This window comes from Mirounga angustirostris, unplaced genomic scaffold, assembly GCF_029215605.1.
Source record: "Mirounga angustirostris isolate CCGP_5_RB_7025 unplaced genomic scaffold, mMirAng1.0.hap1 SCAF_15, whole genome shotgun sequence".
NCBI lineage: Eukaryota > Metazoa > Chordata > Mammalia > Carnivora > Phocidae > Mirounga > Mirounga angustirostris.
The window spans coordinates 89,270,418-89,290,324 of record NW_026991723.1 but is presented as its reverse complement, the minus strand read 5'-3'; the positions used below and the strand labels follow the sequence as shown (position 1 = coordinate 89,290,324).

At 52.5% G+C, this 19,907-nt stretch overlaps 1 protein-coding gene across 4 annotated transcripts in view; it reads left to right on the top strand.

Annotated features, from left to right (window-relative positions):
* The first annotated feature begins 2,759 nt into the window (after positions 1-2,759).
* Positions 2,760-19,907, top strand: part of RAPGEF1 (Rap guanine nucleotide exchange factor 1) — a 141,000-nt gene continuing 123,852 nt past the window's right edge. For 2 of the 4 annotated variants that reach the window (XM_045883400.3, XM_045883395.3), the window contains exon 1: positions 2,760-2,943. In XM_045883400.3, coding sequence (XP_045739356.2) covers positions 2,883-2,943 — 61 coding nt within the window. In that variant the 5' untranslated portion in view covers positions 2,760-2,882. The remainder of the gene's footprint in view (positions 2,944-19,907) is intronic. The other 2 variants (XM_045883404.3, XM_045883403.3) reach the window with 1 other exon arrangement.

Sequence of the window (19,907 nt, the reverse complement as noted above, 5' to 3'; positions counted from 1 at the left end):
CCATCAGCGTGTTTCCCCCGCAGTACTGCTTTGAGCACCCATCCTTCCCCCTCTCCCAGATGCTGGGTCTATAGCATCCAGTAGGAGCTTTATTGCACTTGGAGCTGTTCCCAGGCCTGGCTAATTTCCATATTCTACCCCCTCCCCTGCAGTCACTGGCCCAGGATGGACGTGTGACCCAGGCTAGGCTAATGAGTCTGTGGGTGCCCAACTCGGCCACTGTGTGGAGAGAGACTACCCCACCGGCGAAGAGAGCCAACCCAGAGGCGTGATGCCGTGGTCTCAGAGCCTAGAGGTAGCTGTGTGGGTCCTGCCTGTTTCTCCGCTTTGCTAGCTCTGACGTCCAGCAAACTCCCTTTTGCTCCAGCCAAGCTGAGCTGGGTTTCCAATCCTGGAATCAAGCATCCTCACCAGTGTAGGGAGCTGGCCCTGCTGGGAGTGGCAAAAAGCAGTCTCCGTGGAAGTGACAGATGGAGAAGTGAAAGATGACTAGGAAGCAGCCAGGCGAAGAGGAGGAGAAAGAACGCGGCAGACAGGAAGGGCAGCGTGAGAGAAGGCCCCCAGGTGGGAAGAACTGGGCTTCGGGAATTTGTTTGCTTCATGACCCTGTGTGTCTTCTGTCATAGCTACACACACCTCTGATGAATAACCTTTGTTAAGTAAGGTCCATTCGTAAAGTAATCTATTGTTTTAAAAATCCCCCTTGCCATTGGATATGTCATGATTTATTAAATAGATTTGGTTTTACTCTCATGAACTCCTGACCGGGCCTACTTATTTATTCAGTCTAGTTTTCTACTTTGCACCTAGGATTTGGGGCCTGAAATCCTGGCCCGTCTCAGCGCAGAAGCCTAGAAGGATTGGGGCGGCTCTGGGAGTGTCGGGAGTTGGGTGTGGAGCCAAGGGCCAGTTTTGCCTGGCGATGCAGCCAAGAGAGCTGAGCGGGGCCACTCTGGCTCAGAGCAGCCATTCATCAGCTCGAACAGAGAAATGAATTTGTCAGTCTTTGGCTTCGCCTTTGACCCCCCGAAGGCCAAAACTGACAACTCTAGAAACATGGCTGCCTCCAGTGACAGAATCAGTAAGCCCACCAGAGTATGCAGGGAGATGGAAATAGGAATCTCTTACAACGTCAGTCACCCCCTCCTTCTCCCTGCACCTCTTCCAAATCCTGTCCCCATCACCAGATTATTTAATTTACCTATACCAGGGGAAACAGGAGGGAAAACTAACTGAGCTGGTGTTGTGTTCCTTCTTTGTGTTCCACCTCGGGCCAAGGACAGTGAGCTGGGGGAAGGAGATTGTCCCACCTGTGAAGATCCAATGTATTACTAACATTTGTTACTAAGATGTATACTGCATTATATGATTTAACTTTGACTCCCCAAGTTTGATTTCTTTGGAGGAAAGAATCGATCATGCACATTTTCATAGGACACAGAGCACCCAACACAATGCCTAGCCCTACTAGGATCCCTGATTCTTGAATCAATGACTTTTACTTAATTTAAAATCACCACGAGAAAAAATGTCCACACCTGAGCTCCAGACTGGATGATGCATCAGAAGTCCCTACCTGGGGATCAAATGGGTAGGGCAGGCAGGGGTCACTTATCCTAATGGTTTGGGCCCAAGCCTTGGCATGGATGGAGACTCTGAGCCTTTGGGGACACTGAGCCCTAGGCCGTGTCAGGCCCAGACCTGGCCAGGTGGCTCCTGCCCTCAGGCTGTGCTGAGTGTCAGATGGGGGAGAGCAGGGAAAGTAAGGTCAGTCCAAGGCCTGGAGCTCCTGGGATGGCAGGGAGCACCGAGTCTGGAGTGGGTCAAGCCTAGGCCTGGCCAGGTGAGCTGCTGAGACCCAGGGGATGCCGGGGGGCGGGGATTGGTCTTATGACTTGGCAGGGACTGTGCGCCAGCATGGGGCTCTGAATCCCGGGTGGGGTCAATCATAGGTCCTGGCATGGGGGCTAGAGTTTGGAAAGGGGCAGTGTGTCAGGGGGGCGTGCCAGGCTCTGGGCAAGGGAGGACACTGCACTCTGGGTTGGGGATGTCAGCCCCCCACCCTGACTTGGAGATTCCAGGCCAGCAGGGAATGCTGTATCTCTGGTAGGAGGGTCAGGTGCTGAGAGGGTGCTGAGACCTGGCTGGGGGCGTCCTTCCCAGGCTCCGGTGAGGAGATTCTGGCCTACAGAGGCCTCTGAGTCCCACATGATGGGGGCAGGGCTGTTAGTCCCAGGCCCCGGCTTGGACACTCTGGGTCGGCAGGGAGCGCTGTGCCTCCGGTGAGAAGGTCAGGTCCTGCGGGCAGGGCCACCGACTCCTGGCTGGGGTCCGTCTCAGGCCTCGGTGTGGAGTGGAGTCGAGTCCGGTGGCGGCGCAGGCCGCGTGGCTGGCAGGGCTGCTGGCGCGGCTCGGCCCCTCGCCCTGGCGTGGAGACTCCGGACCGGCAGGGGGCGCTGCGTCCCAGACCGGGGGTGGGCCCCGGCCGGCTCCGGGCCGGCAGGGGGCGCTGGGCTCGCGGCGGCGTGGCGGGCGCCCGGCAGGTGGCGCTCTGGCCGCGGCCGAGGCGGCCGAGGCGGGCGGCGGCGGCGGCGGCGGCGGCGGCGGCGGCGGCGCGGCGCTGCGGCCGGCTCGCGGGGCCCGGGGAAGCGGCGGCGGCGGCGGCGGCGGCGGCGGCGGCGGCGGCGGCGGAGCGGCGGCGGCTGGCGGCGGGAGCGGCGGCCCCGGGCGGGCGGGCGGGCGGGAGCGCCGCTGGCCGAGCGCACAGGCCGCGGCGCGCGGAGCCCGCCATGCCCGCGCGGGTCTGAGGCGCGGCGAGCCAGGGCCGAGGCGAGCGGCGGCCGCGCCGGCCTGTGGCCCCGCGGCGGCCGGGCCCGGGCCCCATGAGCGGCGGCCTCGGCCTCCGGCGCAGCCCGGAGATGTCCGGCAAGCTCGAGAAAGCAGGTGAGCGCGGCGCGGACCGCGGGCGGGGCGGGCCTGCGGGCGCGCGGGCGGCGGGGCGAGCCGCCGCCCAGGCCCGGGGCGCGCCGGCCTGCTGGCGCTCCGGGGCGGCGGGGCGCGGGGCGCGGGCTCGGTCCCGCGGGGCGGCGGGCGCGGGCGGCTGCCGTGCGCCGTGGACGGCGCGGAGCCCCCCAGGGTGTCACTTGTGCGGCGCCCCGACCGTAAGCGGAACCGGGAGGAGCCGCTCGGCCGGCTGCGGACGAGGCGGGCAGGACGTGTCTGGGCGCCCTCGGGGCTCGCTCGCTCTCCGCCCCGGCGTCGAGCCGAGCTCCGGCGGCAGGGCCCCGGGGAGCCTGTGGCCTTGGGGGCGAGGATAACCCCGTCCCTTTGTGTTCTAGACTCCGCGGAGAGCCGCGTTCCCGTTGCCGGGCTTTGAAAGCGCGTGCTGGGAAGGGAGTCCCCGCAGACTCCGTTAGGGCCGATGCCTCCGGCGGGGCCCCGGCGTCTGCAGCCGGCGGCACCCTGCGGGGCGACGCCCTGGGGCCCAGCGAGACGGGCGGGCGGGCCAGGGCTCCTGCGCAGGGGGGCGCCGTGGGTTGTCACAGCCTGGGTGCCAGCCTAGCTCGGCGCCGACCTGTGCAAGGCAGGCTTTTAGGGGCTGCAGGGGGGCAGGTGGCGTGGGTTGGGGAAGTTGCTCGCCTCCCAGGTGGAACCAGGACACTCTTCTGAGAGCGGCCTCCGGAGTGGCCTCAGAAGGCGGGGGGACTTGCAGCCTGTGGTTAAAGCACAGGAAGGAAATTTTCCGTTGCCTTTATTGAGGCTTTTCTGTACGTCCGGCGCTGTGCTGAGCACCTGCCATGTGACGCTTGGTAAATCCTTGCAGGTTCTCCGTAAGAGAGGACTTGACCCTGGATTTACAGGCTCCAGCCGGGCAGTGAGTTCCTTCAGGCCACCCAGCGGGAAGGCAGCGGGCCGAGGGACTGGGAGCCTGGCTCCGATCCTCGGGGGAGGGCCCTGGGCTTCAGGGCTGTTTCCTGGGTATTTTTCTCAGGTTTTCAGTCAGGGCCATGCCCGGTGACCACGAGCTGCTCCTCTGCCCACGTGCCAGCCCAGAAATATCTTGGGTTAACTTGGACAGCATTTCTCAGAAACTCCGAGAATAGCATCTCCGCACAGTACTGTGGGGGAAGTTGGATTATTTATTTTACGTATAACGTTCATGGGGGTTTTCTTTGATTATGAAGATACGTTCGTTGTCAAAGACGTGAAAGTTGTGGCAAAGTAAAAAGCGAGCTGAAAAGCACCTGTCATCCGGTGAGCTGCGTCCCACAGCTCAGACGGCTCCGACGAGATGAGTCTTTGTGTTCTGCGTTACCTCGAGCAGGGAGGCCTGAGGCCCGTTCACGTCGGCATGGGTTCTCCCTTGGCCCTCTCTGGGCACCTCCTCCTGCTGGGGGCTGCAGCAGATGCAAACGCCAGCAAGTGCCTGCTTCAGAGAGGCTTGTCTGAGGCTGGAAGAGCCGGGCCTGGGCACAGGCACGGGGGGCTTCATCGACGAGGCAGTGGGGGAGGCCCTTTGTGCTAGGCCCCAAGGAGAGGGTAGGGGGTCCCCGGGTGGAGTGGAGACGGGGGAGAGGGCAGACTAGAAGGGGCTGACCAGGGGCTGTGGGAAACTCCGGAGGCAAACGCGTTGGGTGGGAGGCAGCTAAGCAGGCAAGCTCTGAGGTTGGCAAGAGCAGCTGGCGCTTCGTGTGGAGCGAGCAAGAAGTCCATCCTCGCGGTATAAGGCCTTTGGCTGTGACTCACACACCGTCATCAGGGGAGATTAGGACACTCCCGGAATGAAGGGTGCATCTTCCTGGTGGTTCCTGCTGATCATTGTAGGTGGACTTCCCTTTGCGTTTCCACGAGATCTCTGTTGGAGTCTTCTGAACGGACCTCCTCCTCTTAAGTCGCCAGCAGGGTGTTTCATTCAAAGGAAAGGTCCTTGGGCGAAGCAGGGCCTCCTGTTAGCAAGTGAACAGGCTGGTAAGTTTTAGACCCTGGTACCCAGCACGCAGTCACTGTCAGCCTCTGGGGGAGATCTTGAGTCTGTTCTGCTGCTCCTCAGTGTACTTACTTACTCATTCATCAGTGCCTGGCTGTGGGAGGGGTCTTGCACCCTGCCTTCCCCTGAGAGCCTACTAGGGGACACGGAAAGGCAACCCTCAGTTCGTGCTGTCCCTGGTCATCTCTGCTCCAGGCCCCATGCAGGATCGAGACAGTTGGGGTTCCAGACAGTGGCGGAGGGTCAACTTGCTGGCTGGTGGGGGCCCGTCCAGTGAGGCTTGGTGGAGGAGGGTTGAAAGTGGAGGACCCAGGAAGAAGGCTAGGGTCGAGGCTGATGTGGATCAGGGAGCTCCCTGGGGTGAGCTTGTGGGCAGGCCTAGCAAAGAGAAGAGGCTCTTCCCTAGGAGCCAAGAGGGACCTGTTTTGAAAGACCACACTGGCAGGAGATGGGCGTAGGTGCTCCAAGGCCACTTCGGAGGAACCAGTGAACGTGGGTTCCTGCAACGCTCCGTGGGCGGGGGCCCCACCACTCCCGCTGCCGGCCTCGGTTCTGATTCCTGTTTCCCACTTGGGCTGTTGACATTTGAGTCTGCATCCCCTTCCTTGGAGAAACCATTTGTGTTTGTTTGCTTTTCCACTGGACTTTGAAATCTTCGCCCCATTCCTTCATTGATTCATTCCTCAGTCCCTCCGCTCAGCACTGATTTTGCACCAGCTCTGTCAGGCTCCGCACCAGGCCCTGGGGATGTAGCGTTGAACTCAGCAGACATCACAGTGTAGCCCAGGCACCGGCTCTCGCAGTGTGGGGAGCCCTGGGGAACTTAGGAGGGGTCCCATCAGACTTACGGTGGGGGTGGAGTCAGGGAGCCAGCCCTGTGAGGAATTGAGATTCAAGGTGAGACTCGGAGGGTAAGTCAAGTCAGCGGGGCACAGCGGAGGGATGGGGAAGAAAGTGGCTTCAGTTCTCCTCACCGTGCTCATCAGAATCTCTCTTGCTCCTTCGTGCATTCATTCCTTCGTCAAATAGTTTATCCAGCATCTCCTCAGGGCCTGGACCTGTTCTGGTCCTTGGAATACAACAAAGATCACTGCCTCCTGAGCCTGACCGCCTTCTAACTGGGGCAGACGATCAAAATAGACATCACGAGGGCGCCTGGGTGGCTCAGTTGGTTAAGCGACTGCCTTCGGCTCAGGTCATGATCCTGGAGTCCCTGGATCGAGTCCCGCATCGGGCTCCCTGCTCGGAGGGGGGTCTGCTTCTCCCTCTGACCCTCCCCCCTCTCATGTGCTCTCTCTCTCTCTCTCAAATAAATAAATAAAATCTTAAAAAAAAAAAAATAGACATCACGAAGATGTAAATTGTGCAGGTTTTTGTTGTTGTTGTTTGTTTTTTAAATTCGCTTTCCCTGGCCTGTGTTCCCAGCAGGCCCACCCGTCTAGGAGGTTTATCACTCACCGAGCCCCTGGCCAGTTCTGTAGGCTCCCCGTGACCCCGAGCTGTCACTGGGGCTGATGTGGTGGCATTCTGACCCGTGCACCACCTGAGGAACAGAATAACTTTGGGGTCTCTGACTCAAATGTGTGAAGAGGCTTTTAGTAAAAAGAAGATTGCTTGCTGACTGCATTCACGGTAACGTTCTGTCGTTACGTATTTTGTCAGAACAGAGGAAAAATTCAAGTCCTGTCACATGAGGCAGTAGACTTTTTCGGCCGAGGAAAGAGTCCTTGTAGATCAGCGGTCAGTGTATTTTGATCAATTTTAAATTTCTTTCAAATTTCACACTTCCGTTTTTCCCCACAATTAACAGTCTCTGTGGTCAAAATGAATCCAGCCAACAAATACAACATTTTTATGGCCCCCGGGAGCCCTTCATTCACTCACACATTCGACACTTACTGAGTCCCTCCTTGTTGGCAAACACTGTGACGCATCACAGGGCACAGAGTCCGCAGGAGACCGGCCCTTCCAGGGTCACAGTCCGGAATAACATCAGAATGGTCTTGGACGTTTCTGCAGTGTCCTGTGGTTTTGGGAATGCATTGAGAGCCTGCCTCATTTCACTCCTTCCTCAGGGCCGGCCCCAGAGGCAGGAGCAGGACTGGTCATGTCCATTTTGCACCTGAGGGCAACTAAGATCCGGGGAGGTTTGGCCACTTGCGCGGGGCTGCAGCTTCATTGCGGGGAAGTGGGGAACCGACCCCGGGGGTCTCCAGCCACCTTTCTGCCTTCACAGAGCACCGCTTAGGGCCTCCATGGTGCTGGACACACAGCAGCTTTCCATCTTGATTCTTTTTTTTTTTTTTTTTTAAGATTTTATTTATTTATTTGACAGAGAGAGACAGTGAGAGAGGGGACACAAGCAGGGGGAGCAGGAGAGGGAGAAGCAGGGAGCCCGATGAGGGGCTCGATCCCAGGACCCCGGGACCAAGACCCGAGCTGAAGACAGACGCTTAACGACTGAGCCACCCAGGCGCCCCTCCATCTTGCTTCTTGTTCATGTTTCTACATTTCTTTTCTGATCTTAACCAAAGTGGGGGGCGCTTCAGTTAAATGAAGGTAAGCCCAATGCAGTCTTTAGGCTGCACATGAGACTAATGATACCGCTAACATTAGCAGTCCTGTAAGGAGATGAATGGCATGAATGCAGGTGATGTTTCACAAAATTAGCCACAGCAGCCCCAAAGGTTTCCTGGTCTCCTGAGCAGCTCTGGGCAGAGGTGGTTTGAATGGGATTCCTTGTAGCCGACAGACCTGATGGGAGGCCTAGAAAGATGAGTCATGTGTGAGCTTGCAGAAAAATCATTTCCCAAATTAGCCCGGGTTGGAGAATGCCTTGAGCATGGGGCTGTGTCTTACCTCAGGCCAGCTGGATGTGTTCCCCGTTGCCATAATAAGATGACGCACTGGAAAGAGCAGTGGAGCCCGGGAAGCATCCGAGCAACTGGGCGCCGTGCTGCTGGGACAGGTGTTCCTCTACTTCGGCACCCACCTTGCCCCAGAGCCTCTTTTATGATTAAAAAAACAAACCCCACAGTTTGCGAGTTATTAAGGGATCTGTCATCTTAGTTTCTGGCTATTTGTTTCAGGCCCTTTGACTAAAAATCTGAGGCCCGCTATCATGACCTTGGGCAGCTCTTTCCCTTTTCTGGGTGTCATTTTCTCGGTCAGTGCTCTGAGGGGGCAGACTCTCAAATTAGTGCTTCCCTGTTTTGCTTGAAAGCAGCAGGTCCTTTTCTGTACGTGAGAGGGCCATTGGATAATGGGCAATGGGGAGCCACTTTGAGGACAGTGAAGCCTGTGCTCAGCTGTGGCCCCCGAGGATCCTGCTTGGGCCCTCCACCAAACAGTGTGGAAACCCACTCCCTGCATGTGCTCGGCCTGCTCTGCCAAAACCAGCTTCCTCCGGACTCCTCGTGCCTTCTCTTCCTCCAGCAGATAACGAATTCCACGGGAGGCCCCAAGTAAACACCTGGGTAGAATGGTATTGTTTAGCTCATTCAGAAACCAGAGCTTCGCTTTCCTTCCTGAAAGTTAAAAATCAACAAATAGAGTCTTGACTAGATCGTTAGCTTCTTGAGGGAGTGTGCCTGTCTGGCCCCGACCGACTGGCCATCGCTGTGCCGAGTGTGTGGAGAAGGTGCTCAGTAACTACTTGCTGGGAGAACGAATGAATTTAGTTGATACGATCATAGAGTGAACTTAGGTCTCTGATTCCAAGTCTCAGAATTATCTTTTTTTTTTAAGATTTTATTTTTAAATCATCTCTACGCCCACTGTGGGGCTCGAACTCACAACCCCAAGATCAAGAGTCACACACTCCATTGACTGAGCCAGCCCAGTGCCCCCAAAATTACCTTTAAATGGAGCTTATTCTGGGTTTTGAGTTGCCAGTTAGGTTGTTTCTTGGTGAATTAGTAGGACCAATAATCTTGACCGGGATCTGCAGATAGTTGGGGCTTTGTGTTAACCATATACGTTGATGGCTGTTTCAGTGTAGTTTCCTGAGAGTTCTCATGGTGAAGCTGAGATGAGAGTCCCAGAACACTGTACTGAGAAAGCTCTAGGACGCGGGGAGAGACTGAGCCACACTCAGCTCTGACGCTGTGACAGTCCGGCAGCTGCTGATCGTGCGGACGGTGCGGATCTGTGACTCCGCCTTTCATTTACCGACCACTGGTATATGCCGGTCCTGCTCAGCCTGCTGCCCACAACGAGGCCACGATTAGAGTCCCTTTGCCTGCTTGTTATTTTTTTCAGTTGGCCTCTGAGTGTTATTTAGGACACGCCGCCTGCACCATCAGGTCTGTTTATGGTACACGCTCCCCGAGGGGGTAGGAGAGGTGGACTGGCGGGGTTCTCCTGCACCCCCCCCCTTCTTCTTTGTCAAGGAGCTTAGGCAGAGGCTCTCATGTCATATCCTCCTCCTCTGTGGGTGAAGGTGTAGTGGAGAGGTTTACTGACTGGACTGAAAGTCTGCATCTGATAGCCACCTTTTTTTTTTTTTTTTTTTTTAAGATTTTATTTATTTATCAGAGAGAGAGAGACAGAGGCAGGCAGAGGGAGAAGCAGGCTCCTTGCTCAGCAAGGAGCCGGATGTGGGACTCGATCCCAGGACCCTGGGATCATGACCTGAGCTGAAGGGAGACGCTTAACCAACTGAGCCACCCAGGCGCCCCTGATGGCCACCTTTTTCTTCCGGGCTGTGGTTCAGAAGACCCATGATGGTTCTCTGAACCAGAGTCCTGACCTGCAATCCGGACTGCGTCTTCCTAAAATATGGTGACTGTCTCTCAACAGCTTAGACCCTCTGTTCTCAGTAGTTCCTTACAGGTGACCTTTCTCTTTTCTTCTCACTGGCTTGTTGGCCCCCACCATCATTTCACTGCAAATTAAGTTTTGTGATCAGGAAACTGTCCCACTCTTGGAGCATAGAAGACATGGAGCTGTCGAGCACAGGGTGCGTGTGGTGCTTCCCAGGCTGCGAGACTAAAGTGCAGCGTTCGGGCATCTGCTTTCTGGCCTTTCAAAAATGTGTGCCATCGGCGTGGTCTGGACAGGTGTGGCTCCCAGCCGCATGCCGTGCTGTTGAGAATGGCAGCCCGCCCGTGGCCTCCCTGAGCGCGGGCGGGTGACGGTGGCTGCCTTGGGGAGAAGGTGGGTGCGGACGTGCAACGAAGGAGAGACAGCCGAAGTCCGCTGGAATGGGATGGGTCCAGACTGCCATGTAGTTGGCCCAAAACAAGCAAACAAAAAATCAGAACTTCTGTTTGGAAACAAGGGTTGTGTTTATTTGCTGGTTATGGATAATCACATGTGCCCCTCTCCTTCATGCGACTGCTCGTGAATAAATAGAGGGCTGATTGTGCGTGGGTCATGGAACTGGCGACTCCCAGCTCCCCCTCTCAGTAATAAACGCAAATAGTAGCGGCTCACTTTCGTTGACCACTTACCACGTTACCCGTAGCAGGCTCTGTGCGCCTGTGTCACACATGGTCTCATTTACTACTTACAGAGGAGCTTCTCATTCTGCAGAGCAGGACATGGAGACACACAGCTTTTGTTTTGTGCGTCGGGTCCTGAGATCGAGAATAGCTGAGGTTTGCCTGTGGTCACATGCCGAATGGGGGCCAAGTCGGGACCTCAGCCCATAGGACTACTTCCCATTTATCTGTATTTTCATTGGCTGTGAGGACATGAATTTCTCGACTGTTGTGACTTGGGTCGAAATGAGCCTCCACGTCTCCAGGGACCCCTGTGCCACTGAGGCAGCCGCCGTGCTGGCAGGGCCGCTAGATGAGGCTGGAGGGGATGTCGGAGGAGACAGTGGTGCAGGCTCTCCTGCCCCAGTTCGCGAGGGGCCGGGAAGCCCGGCTTTATGCTGGGGGACCTGGGGCAAATGGCGTAATCTTTCCGAGCTTCTGGCTCCCCTGTTGTAACCTGATGGGGTGGACAAACCCATCTCAGAAGGCTTTCTAATGCTGGTTCCTTGTGAGCCCCGTCTGCAGTATAAAGGGGGAGTTGGATGTATTGGGTTGTTTGTTGGTTTTTAATGACAGTGATATTTCGGGACACTTGACTGTCATCACAGTAAAACTTACATAATCCTTTATAGCTTTCAAAACACTTTTGTAGACATGGGGTGTTTGTTTGTTTTTGCTGTTGTTACGGGTTTTGTTCTTTGGTTATGATAAGCTTTTGGATCACGGTGTTTTTTCTCTGTGGAAGAGGACAACAGCTCACAGTTGCTGGGTACTTCTGTGTGCCAGGCGCAGTGCGAGGAGCTTTACCTTTAGAGAGTGTATGGTTTTATTAGTTCTGTTCTTATAAAGAGTGAAATGGCAGGTATTGTGCCCATGTGACAGTTGAAGAAAGGGAGGCGGCAGGGCGAGAAGTGACTTGCTGAAGTCACCTGCTGAGTGAGAGGCAGAGCCAGTTGGGGACCGTGGGTTTCTCTCATTGCTTCTCTTCCCCTCTTCCTCTGCATGTGTTCCACGGACCCAGGGTCTAGTGCTGGTCCTCTACAGAGCCACCAGGAGGCTGGCGTGGAGCCACCCTCAGTGTCTTTTGTTTGGGGTCCCCTGGGGCTTTCCAGCCTCTCTGAGGACCGTGAAGGTGTGTCCGCGTCTGTCTGCAGGGTTTTGAAGCCGCTTCTGGTTTCTCGGAGGTGACTTAAAAAGCGAATTTGCTAAAAATACCGTACGGGAATCTGCTTTGGATGTGCACAGTGCGGAGAAGCCCTTACTTAAAATAGCTCCATCCACCCACCTCCCCACCCACCCGCCGTCCACCCATCTATGTATCAATGGCGCAGTGCTCACTGAGTGCCAGGTTGTCTGCTGGGGCAGTGAAGGGTACCGAGAAGATCAGAGGCATCTGTGCCCTTAGGGAGTTGACAGTTTGGCCACCACCTGTGTTATGTGCAGGAGACTTTTGATTTAGGCTTTCATACTTTCTTGACACTCATCCGTGTCGGAAGCAGTGTGGGCCTGGGCTGGAGGTTAGGAGACCTGCCTCCTGGGCCCTGGCTCTGCATGCAAGCACCGGATCGGTGCATCTCTGAGCCCTCAGGCTCCCCATCTTCGAAAAGAGAGGCTGGACTCCTATGGAACAGTGATGGAGGCATGGGCCTCCCAGTCCTACACCTGCAGATTTGGATCCAGCTCTCCCATAGGGTGGTTGTGGGATCTTGGATGAGTCGCTTTGCCTGTGTAAGTCTCCGTTCCGTTATCTGTAAAATGAAGAAAATCATCACCATGCCTACCTTTCGGTCTTGAGGGAGGATTAAATGAGATGATGCACATAAAGCATATTAACAGAGTCTTGACACATAAGTGCTCATAAACACTAGCTTTTGTTCTTCCCTAATATCCCCTTCTGCTCTAAAATGACAGTTTCTTTAAAAAAGGTCATATGTAAGTGAAATTCAGACCTCCATGTTCACAGAAGAAGGGGATGTCTCTGGCTTTTGAGGTATTTCCTCCCAGGGTCTCTCTCTCTTTTTTTTACATTTGAGAAAGCCAAATTCCAGGGAATAGATTTTTATAACTAAGTAATAAACCTCCAAAAAGATCATTTAAGGAGGAATAGATGGGGTTTCATTTCAGCTACACGTGGCCACAGCACATGTGGGTAGATTGAGGAAAGTCCTGATTATATTCTTTTTTTTTTTTTTTAAAGATTTTTTTATTTTTATTAGAGAGAGTACAAGCTGGGGGAGCGGCAGGGAGAGGGAGAGGGAGAAGCAGGCTCCCCGCTCAGCAGGGAGCCTGATGTGGGACTCGATCCCAGGACCCTGGAATCACGACCTGGGCCGAAGGCAGCGGCTTAATCGACTCAGCCACCCAGGCGCCCCTGTCCTGATTATATTCTTAAGTCTATGTAGAAGGAACAGGCCCATCCTCATGGGTGGCAGCTTATCTCAGGGTCAGAGCAGGGCTGATTACCTGCAGGTGTATCTTTGCTTCATCCCAAGAGACGCTGCCTCAGTTTCTCCTAGCAGGGATGACGCTCAGGATTCATTAAACCATCTTTGTTCAGCTCTGAAGGTGAAACGGTCACGGTATGGTGCGTTTGTCTTGTGACAGTTAAAATGCCACATGCCGTTCGAGGTCCTCTTGTACAAGTCACTTACAAATTGTGCCGAATGCCGCAAGCAGGTCATACCCTTATTTTTCCTCCTTGATAAATTTTTACAATGAGGATAAATTGAGAAATCCTAGTGTATTTTTCTGAGTCCTCCCTCCCCTGTGCCTCCCTGGGCATCTGTGACAGGTGAGAGGAAATGTGCGTAGTCTCTGTGCGGGTTTCTCAGCATAGCTCGCTCCGAGTACAGGGCTGTTTGCAGAGAGCCCAGAGACCAGTCAGCCCTTTTCACTTTCTTTAATCGCTGGGTCCTGGAGCTACAGAACCTCTCACTTAATTAGCATAACCACACTAATTTGTGCTCCTGCCTCAGCTTGTCAGGAGTGCCTTACAAATATTAATTCTCTGAGCTCATCAGAAAACCAAAGGCACAGGTCAAAAGCATGCTTTCCTGCATGATCCGTCCTTGTTTTTTCTGTTCATCGGGAGCTGTCTCTGTTAATTACCTTAAATGTGCAAGGTTGTAGAATGCGGTCTTTATATTTGACCAAGATAAGAATTGGGCTAGGGACCTGGCCCACATTTCAGCCCTATGTCGCAGGGAAGCCCAGAGTTCCCCGGTTCCAGTTTGGCAGGAGAAATGCACCTACCAGTGAGGAAATTGTGTGGACTGAAATCACGGTGGGGAGCATGTCACTAGGAATGCTTGGAACTGTGGCATCTTTGGGCGATGGAGAGAGAACTGGCCTGAGTGTCTGGCATTGCCACAGGCCTCCTGTGCCCTGTGGGGCAAGCCACCATCCCTCCCTGGACCTTGGAACTGGAGCAGTGATTCCCGAGTTTTTTAAGATCATTAAGTCCTACTAAGGATCTGGTGGGAGCTCTGTAGACCCAGTCCCCAGGGAGAAAGATTCATTTATGTGCGGACATAGTTCTACCCACTCTAAATTCGTGCTACTATAGGAGAAATAATAATTAGCAAATACTCCACGTCTTGGAAAGCTTAGAATGGAATCTCAGGTATCCAAAATAATCAGGACTTAGTTTCTCCTAGTGCAGTCAGACCTGGGTTCAAATAACAGTTAATAATTACGTATTCCTGGAGTTTTGTGAGGGTTCCATGAGATATGCTTCAGCATAATGTCTATGTGCATAAGAGGAGAAACCCTTTTGCCTTCTGCATGAAAACTTTTTTTAATTTACATGCAGTGAAACGACCTTCTTTTAAAGGGTGTACTATTCTCTTGAGTTTTACCTCATCTCTACATCTGTGTAACCACCACCACAGTCAGGGTTGAGACCAGTTCCATCTTGCTCTCCCTCTCTGGTCAGACCCTTCCCCCACTCCGCCAAGCAGGGAGCCCGATGTGGGGCTTGAGCCCAGGACCCCAGGACAATGACCTGAGCTGAAGGCAGCTGCCCAACCGACTGAGCCACCCAGGCGCCTCATCCAGCCCTGTAGTTTTGCCTTTTCCAAAAATATCACATAGTATGTAACTTTGGAGATCGACTTCTTTTACTCAGTGTAGTGTCTTTGAGATTCATAAAGTTGTTTTCATCAGTTTATTCCTTTTTATAGCTGAGTAGTATTCCGTTGTATGCATATAGTCAGTGTTTACTTAGAATTTGACCTTGGTTAACTAGCTCTGTTTTCTGGAAATAGATAAAGATGGCATTTGACCCACAAAAATCAAGCAACCCAACTAAAAAACTTGAGTAGACATCTCCAGAGAAGATACACAAATGGCCAATAAGCACATGAAAAGGTGCTCAGCATCATCAATCATTAGGGAGATGTAGATCAAAACCACAGATACTACCTTATACCCATTTAACATGACTGCTTTCAAAAGAAAAAAAAATACAGGAAATAACAAGTGTTGGTGAGGATGTGTAGAAACTGGAGCCGTTCGTGCGGGCCGCCATCCTTCCACATGCACAGCTCCGGAGGCGGACCTCTGACCCTGGCTCTCGCTCGCTGAGCCTCCTGCCTCGGGTCCAGGGCACCCTGGCACTCTAGCTTTTGCCCTTCGTGTGGCGTGGTGGCCACAGAGATGACATGCAGAGACCACACGGGGACGGGAAGGCCCTGAGACGACACGGAGGAAAAGAAGGGACCCAGTTACCATCAAGAACCTGGTGAACCCATCCCAGCGGAGGGGACAGTCATTGAGGAAAGAAGCCATCTAGCTTGTTCCATCCATCTGAGCGGTTCCTCATTACCTAGAGTAGAGTTTTTATCATACATCTCTCTGTAACTCCAGATCCTCTCAGGCTCACCTGTCCTCTAATCCAGCCATTGCTGCCACAGTCAGTTCTGCATAGGCTCCAACCAGTTGCGCACAGGGGTCGTGTGGCTCCTCTCCCGGGCTCCTCTTTAATGCTGCAGTGTGGGAGACTGTAGAAATCTGCTTGGCGAGCGCAACCCAGAAGTACCAGCGACTTAAAACTCTTTGAGGCAAGCTTGGACCAGTGGAGGTGAGCACCGGTGGACAATTGCCTTCTCTTCCATCCTCAGATCAACAGTCTGAAGACAGAGTACCTGCAACTTCTCAGAAGGTCTGTGGGATTAAGGAACAGATCTTTTTTTTTTTTTTTTTTTTAAGTGGAGGCCACCGAGGTTGGAGGGGGCTTGAACTCACGACCCCGAGATTAAGACCTGAGTTGAGATCAAGAGTCAGATGCTTAACTGACTGAGGCACCCCAAGAACAGATCTTTTATCATGCCTCCTTATGCTTCCCTGTGCCTCATTCCTGCCCTGAGATCACACACTTCCACTCTTCAATAGTCTTTGCACATTAAAAAAAGAAAGAAAGAAATCGGAACCATTGTGGACTGTTGGTGGGAATGTAAAATGGTACAGTTGCTATGGAAAACAGTATTGCAGTTCCTCGAGAAATTAAAAATAGAATTATCATATGATCCAGCAATTCTTCTGAGTATGTAGCCAAAAGAAATAAAAGCAGTATCTCAAAAAGATATTTGTACACCCAGGTTCATAGCAGCATTGTTCACAGTAGCTGAAAGTTGGAAGCAACGCAAGTGTCCACTGATGGATGAATAGTTAAAGTGTGGTGTATACATACAACGCAACATTATCCAGCCTTAAAAAGGAAGGAAATTCTGACACATGCCTCATCTGGATGAACCTTGAGGACATTATGGCCAGATGAAATATGCCAGTCACAAAAGGACAAATACTGTAGGATTCCACTAGTACAAGATAAGAGTAATCAAAATCATAGAAACAGGAAGTAAGTAGAATGGTGGTTGCAGGGCCTGGGGGAAGGGAGAATGGGGAATTATTGGTTAACAATTAATGTTTAAGTTCAGTTTTGTAAGACAAGAAGAATCATGTGGCTGGATGGTGGTGATAGTATGCAGCAGTGTGATTATACTTACCATCGTTGAACTGTGCACTTAAAAATGGTTAAGATGGGGCGCCTGGGTGGCTCAGATGGTTAAACGTCTGCCTTCGGCTCAGGTCATGATCTCAGGGTCCTGGGATCGAGTCCCACATCAGGCTCCCTGCTCCTTGGGAGCCTGCTTCTCCCGCTGCCTTTCTCTCTCGCTCTGTCTCTCACGAATAAATAAATAAAATCTTAAAAAAAAAAAAAATGGTTAAGATGCAGGCGCCTGGGTGGCTCAGTTGTTAAGCCTCCGGCTCAGGTCATGATCCCAGGGTCCTGGGATCGAGTCCTGCATCGGGCTCCCTGCTCAGAGAGCCTGCTTCTCCCTCTGCCTGCCGCTCCCCCTGCTGTGCTCTCTCTGTCAAATAAATAAATAAAATCTTTAAAAAAAAATGATTAAGATGGTAAATTTTATGTTACATGTAATTTTGCCACAATTTATAAAAAATTACTATGGTTAACATATTTCTCCGTATTTATTTACGTAATCATTTAATCCTGAATGTCTTTATAAATTATATTAAGACGTTAAAACCACTATGGCGTATGACAGCTGTATTCCTGGGCAACAGTGCTCTGGTAAAAATGACTTCTGGTTTAATTAATCGCATCTGAGCTGGGAGGAACTAGAAATAGTCTGTAAACACTGGTGGGACACCATACTTTGGGCTTCCCCGAGTACAGCGACTCCTGTAATTGGGCATGTCCCTTGAGGAGACCTGTGTGATTATGAGATGTTGGTTCCTGTGGGGCAGGCAGCTTTTAAACCAGGGTGGATCCTGTACCCACCGAATGTGGATCTTGTCGCTTTGGACCCGAGTCTTTCAGCTGCGTTAGGCTCCTTCAAGGACCCTCACAGAGGGTGCTGTCCAGCGCTGCCCCCTGGCAACCTTTCGTTCCCACCCTGTATGTATCTGAGTAGACTGGTGCCGAGAGTGGCCAGTGGAAGTCGAGGGAGCCTGAACATCTGGTTGAGCCCCGGAGCCTGGTGGGTGTTGTAGACTGGCACATGGTGCGTGCTTAGGGCACGTCAGCTCTTAATAAAGACTCTCACGCCCCCCCGTGGCTTCCATCTGAGACTCCTAGATAGCATTGTCGGCACTTCCTCTGAATTGACAACACAGGCGGCATTTACTCCAGCACCGTGTGGCAGGATTCCAGGCTATTGGCCCCATTCGTGAGAAGGTATCACTGACCTGGGGAGGGGGGAATGATCTATGGAGAAGCAAGGTCAGGGCTTTCTCCAAGAATTTTCAGGCCAGGCAGACTCTGTTAGATGAAATGGTACTTCCATTTGGGAGCTGCTACCTTGAGTTGCCATGACTCTGGTCCCGTGAGTATCATGAACATGTCTCTTTGAATCTGGGTTGATGGGCCGTTACTGTGTTGTTTTGCTCCCCTGCACCAACACATGTAAGACAGATTATTTCATAACAGTTCTCGGGAAGCAAAGAAAAAATACATCAGCAAGAAAGATGATAAAAGAGCACACCCTGATTTCAAAAGTTAAATTGTGAAGAAATACACATCTTAGATTCAGGGAAATACAATGTGAAGCATTGATTCACTCTTTCAGCTGGTTTCTTGAGCACCTACAGTCTGTAGTTCACGGCAGTAGCTGCTGGGGACATGGTGATACGTAAGCCAAGGCTCCTGCTCTCATGGAGCTCACTGCCCCTGGTTCAGCCTCTCCCCTCCAGTCAACACCTAGCCTTTGATCGAGGAGTCAGACTCGGGAGCTTATAAATGCAGCTCTATTCTCGTCTCACAGTTAGGTGTCTGGACACCAGAGGAAAATTGCTTTGAGGATCACTGTGCTCATGTCGACTGTGACAGATGGGGTGATGATCACGCATTCCGGCTTACACCTGCTGTCCTGGCGTAGTTATTAATAGCACCCTCCCTATCACTCTCAGAAGTGTCCTGGTTTGGATGGGAAAACACTGAGGGAGGCATCATTTACAACTGCTGAGTTCCACATTTGTGTTGGAGAAGGTCTTGGTTTGCAGTGAGAGAACTATTTCAAAACTAGGGTCTGTTCCAACACAGGATCAAGCCCAGAGAAGCCACAGGAGGGTCAGCTGAATTTGGCTTGGGTCCCATTCTCCTTGTGGGCATCTGCCACTTCGTATGTTCCAGTCACTCAACTCATGGAAGCATCAAAATCTGGGACAATTTGGTTTAAAAAACAATAAAAAACAATATAAAGACATTAAAAGACATTTTGGTTAAAAAAATACAACAGTCAGAATGTGTTTTTCTTATAAAAATTAGGTTAAGCAGATCTAAATTCATATTCTTTGGAATGGCTAGAAAGGATATTAGTATTTGTGTCAAGCCTTACAGGGAAGGTTGGAAAAATAATTATATGGCAAAACTAGGTTAAGTTGGGGGATTTTGTTTTCTGTGTTGCTATAGAAAGGAGTATGGGGATTGAATTTTTATAAGAAGCCTGATTTTTATTCAAGTGATATATTTGACGTTTAAGGAAGATAGCTGGAAAGACGGGAAGCTTTGCGTTCATAATAAATCGGTAACTTGCAGCCTGTTACGTTAGCAGGTATTGATGACAGGATCCTCTGGGGCCAGGTGGTCCCTGTCCTGAGGACGTAGGGGTCTCCCAAAATGCTGCCCACCTTTCATAGTGGGTCTGAGGCTTCAGCACCTGGAGGTGCTGGGCTCCAACCCCCGGTTTCTGATTCACTAGGTCTGGCGTTGGGCTGAGAATTGGCATTTCTAACACGCGCCCCGGTGATGCTGCTGCTGCCCGTAGGGTGGATGAGCGGGGACACCCTCTGGAATCACTGCTTACAGTCAAGTGTGGAGAGGACAGGAGGGGTCTCAGGAATTTGGCCTAAAATGTCGTCCTCAGAATAGTAGGGGAGTGGGGAGCTGAGAGAGAACTTCCAGGCACTGATGCCGCGAACTGCGCCGCACCCCCGTTTAACCGCCTCGACAGCACTGCTGGGAGGTGGTCGTGGCCTCACTATACAGACGGGAAAGTGAGGCCCAGGAAGGTGTGTATGGGACTTGCCCAGCTGGTCTGTGGGAGAGCTGGGCTGAAGCCGCTGCTCGGTCCCGAAACCCTTACAAAATGAGGAGGCGCCAAAGGCGTCAGAGAGTGAAGATGATTCTAGTAATACAAGCGCGAGTGAATGGCACGAGAAGGACCGTGTTGATACCACTTCTCCTTGGCAGTCCGTGCTTTTGTCCGCAGTATTAGGAGGTAAACAGCGGCGGTCTAATTAGCTCTGATAAGATGGCCAGAAGATCGGCAGTGATGAAGAAACTCTTTGATGAGTCTCACACCAAATGGATATTGTGCCTCGGAATATTAGCTAATTAATTAGGTTGATATATTAGTCATCATTAGCAAGACATTTTAGAACTATGCATCTGGAACTTGAAGACCAAACACAAAAAT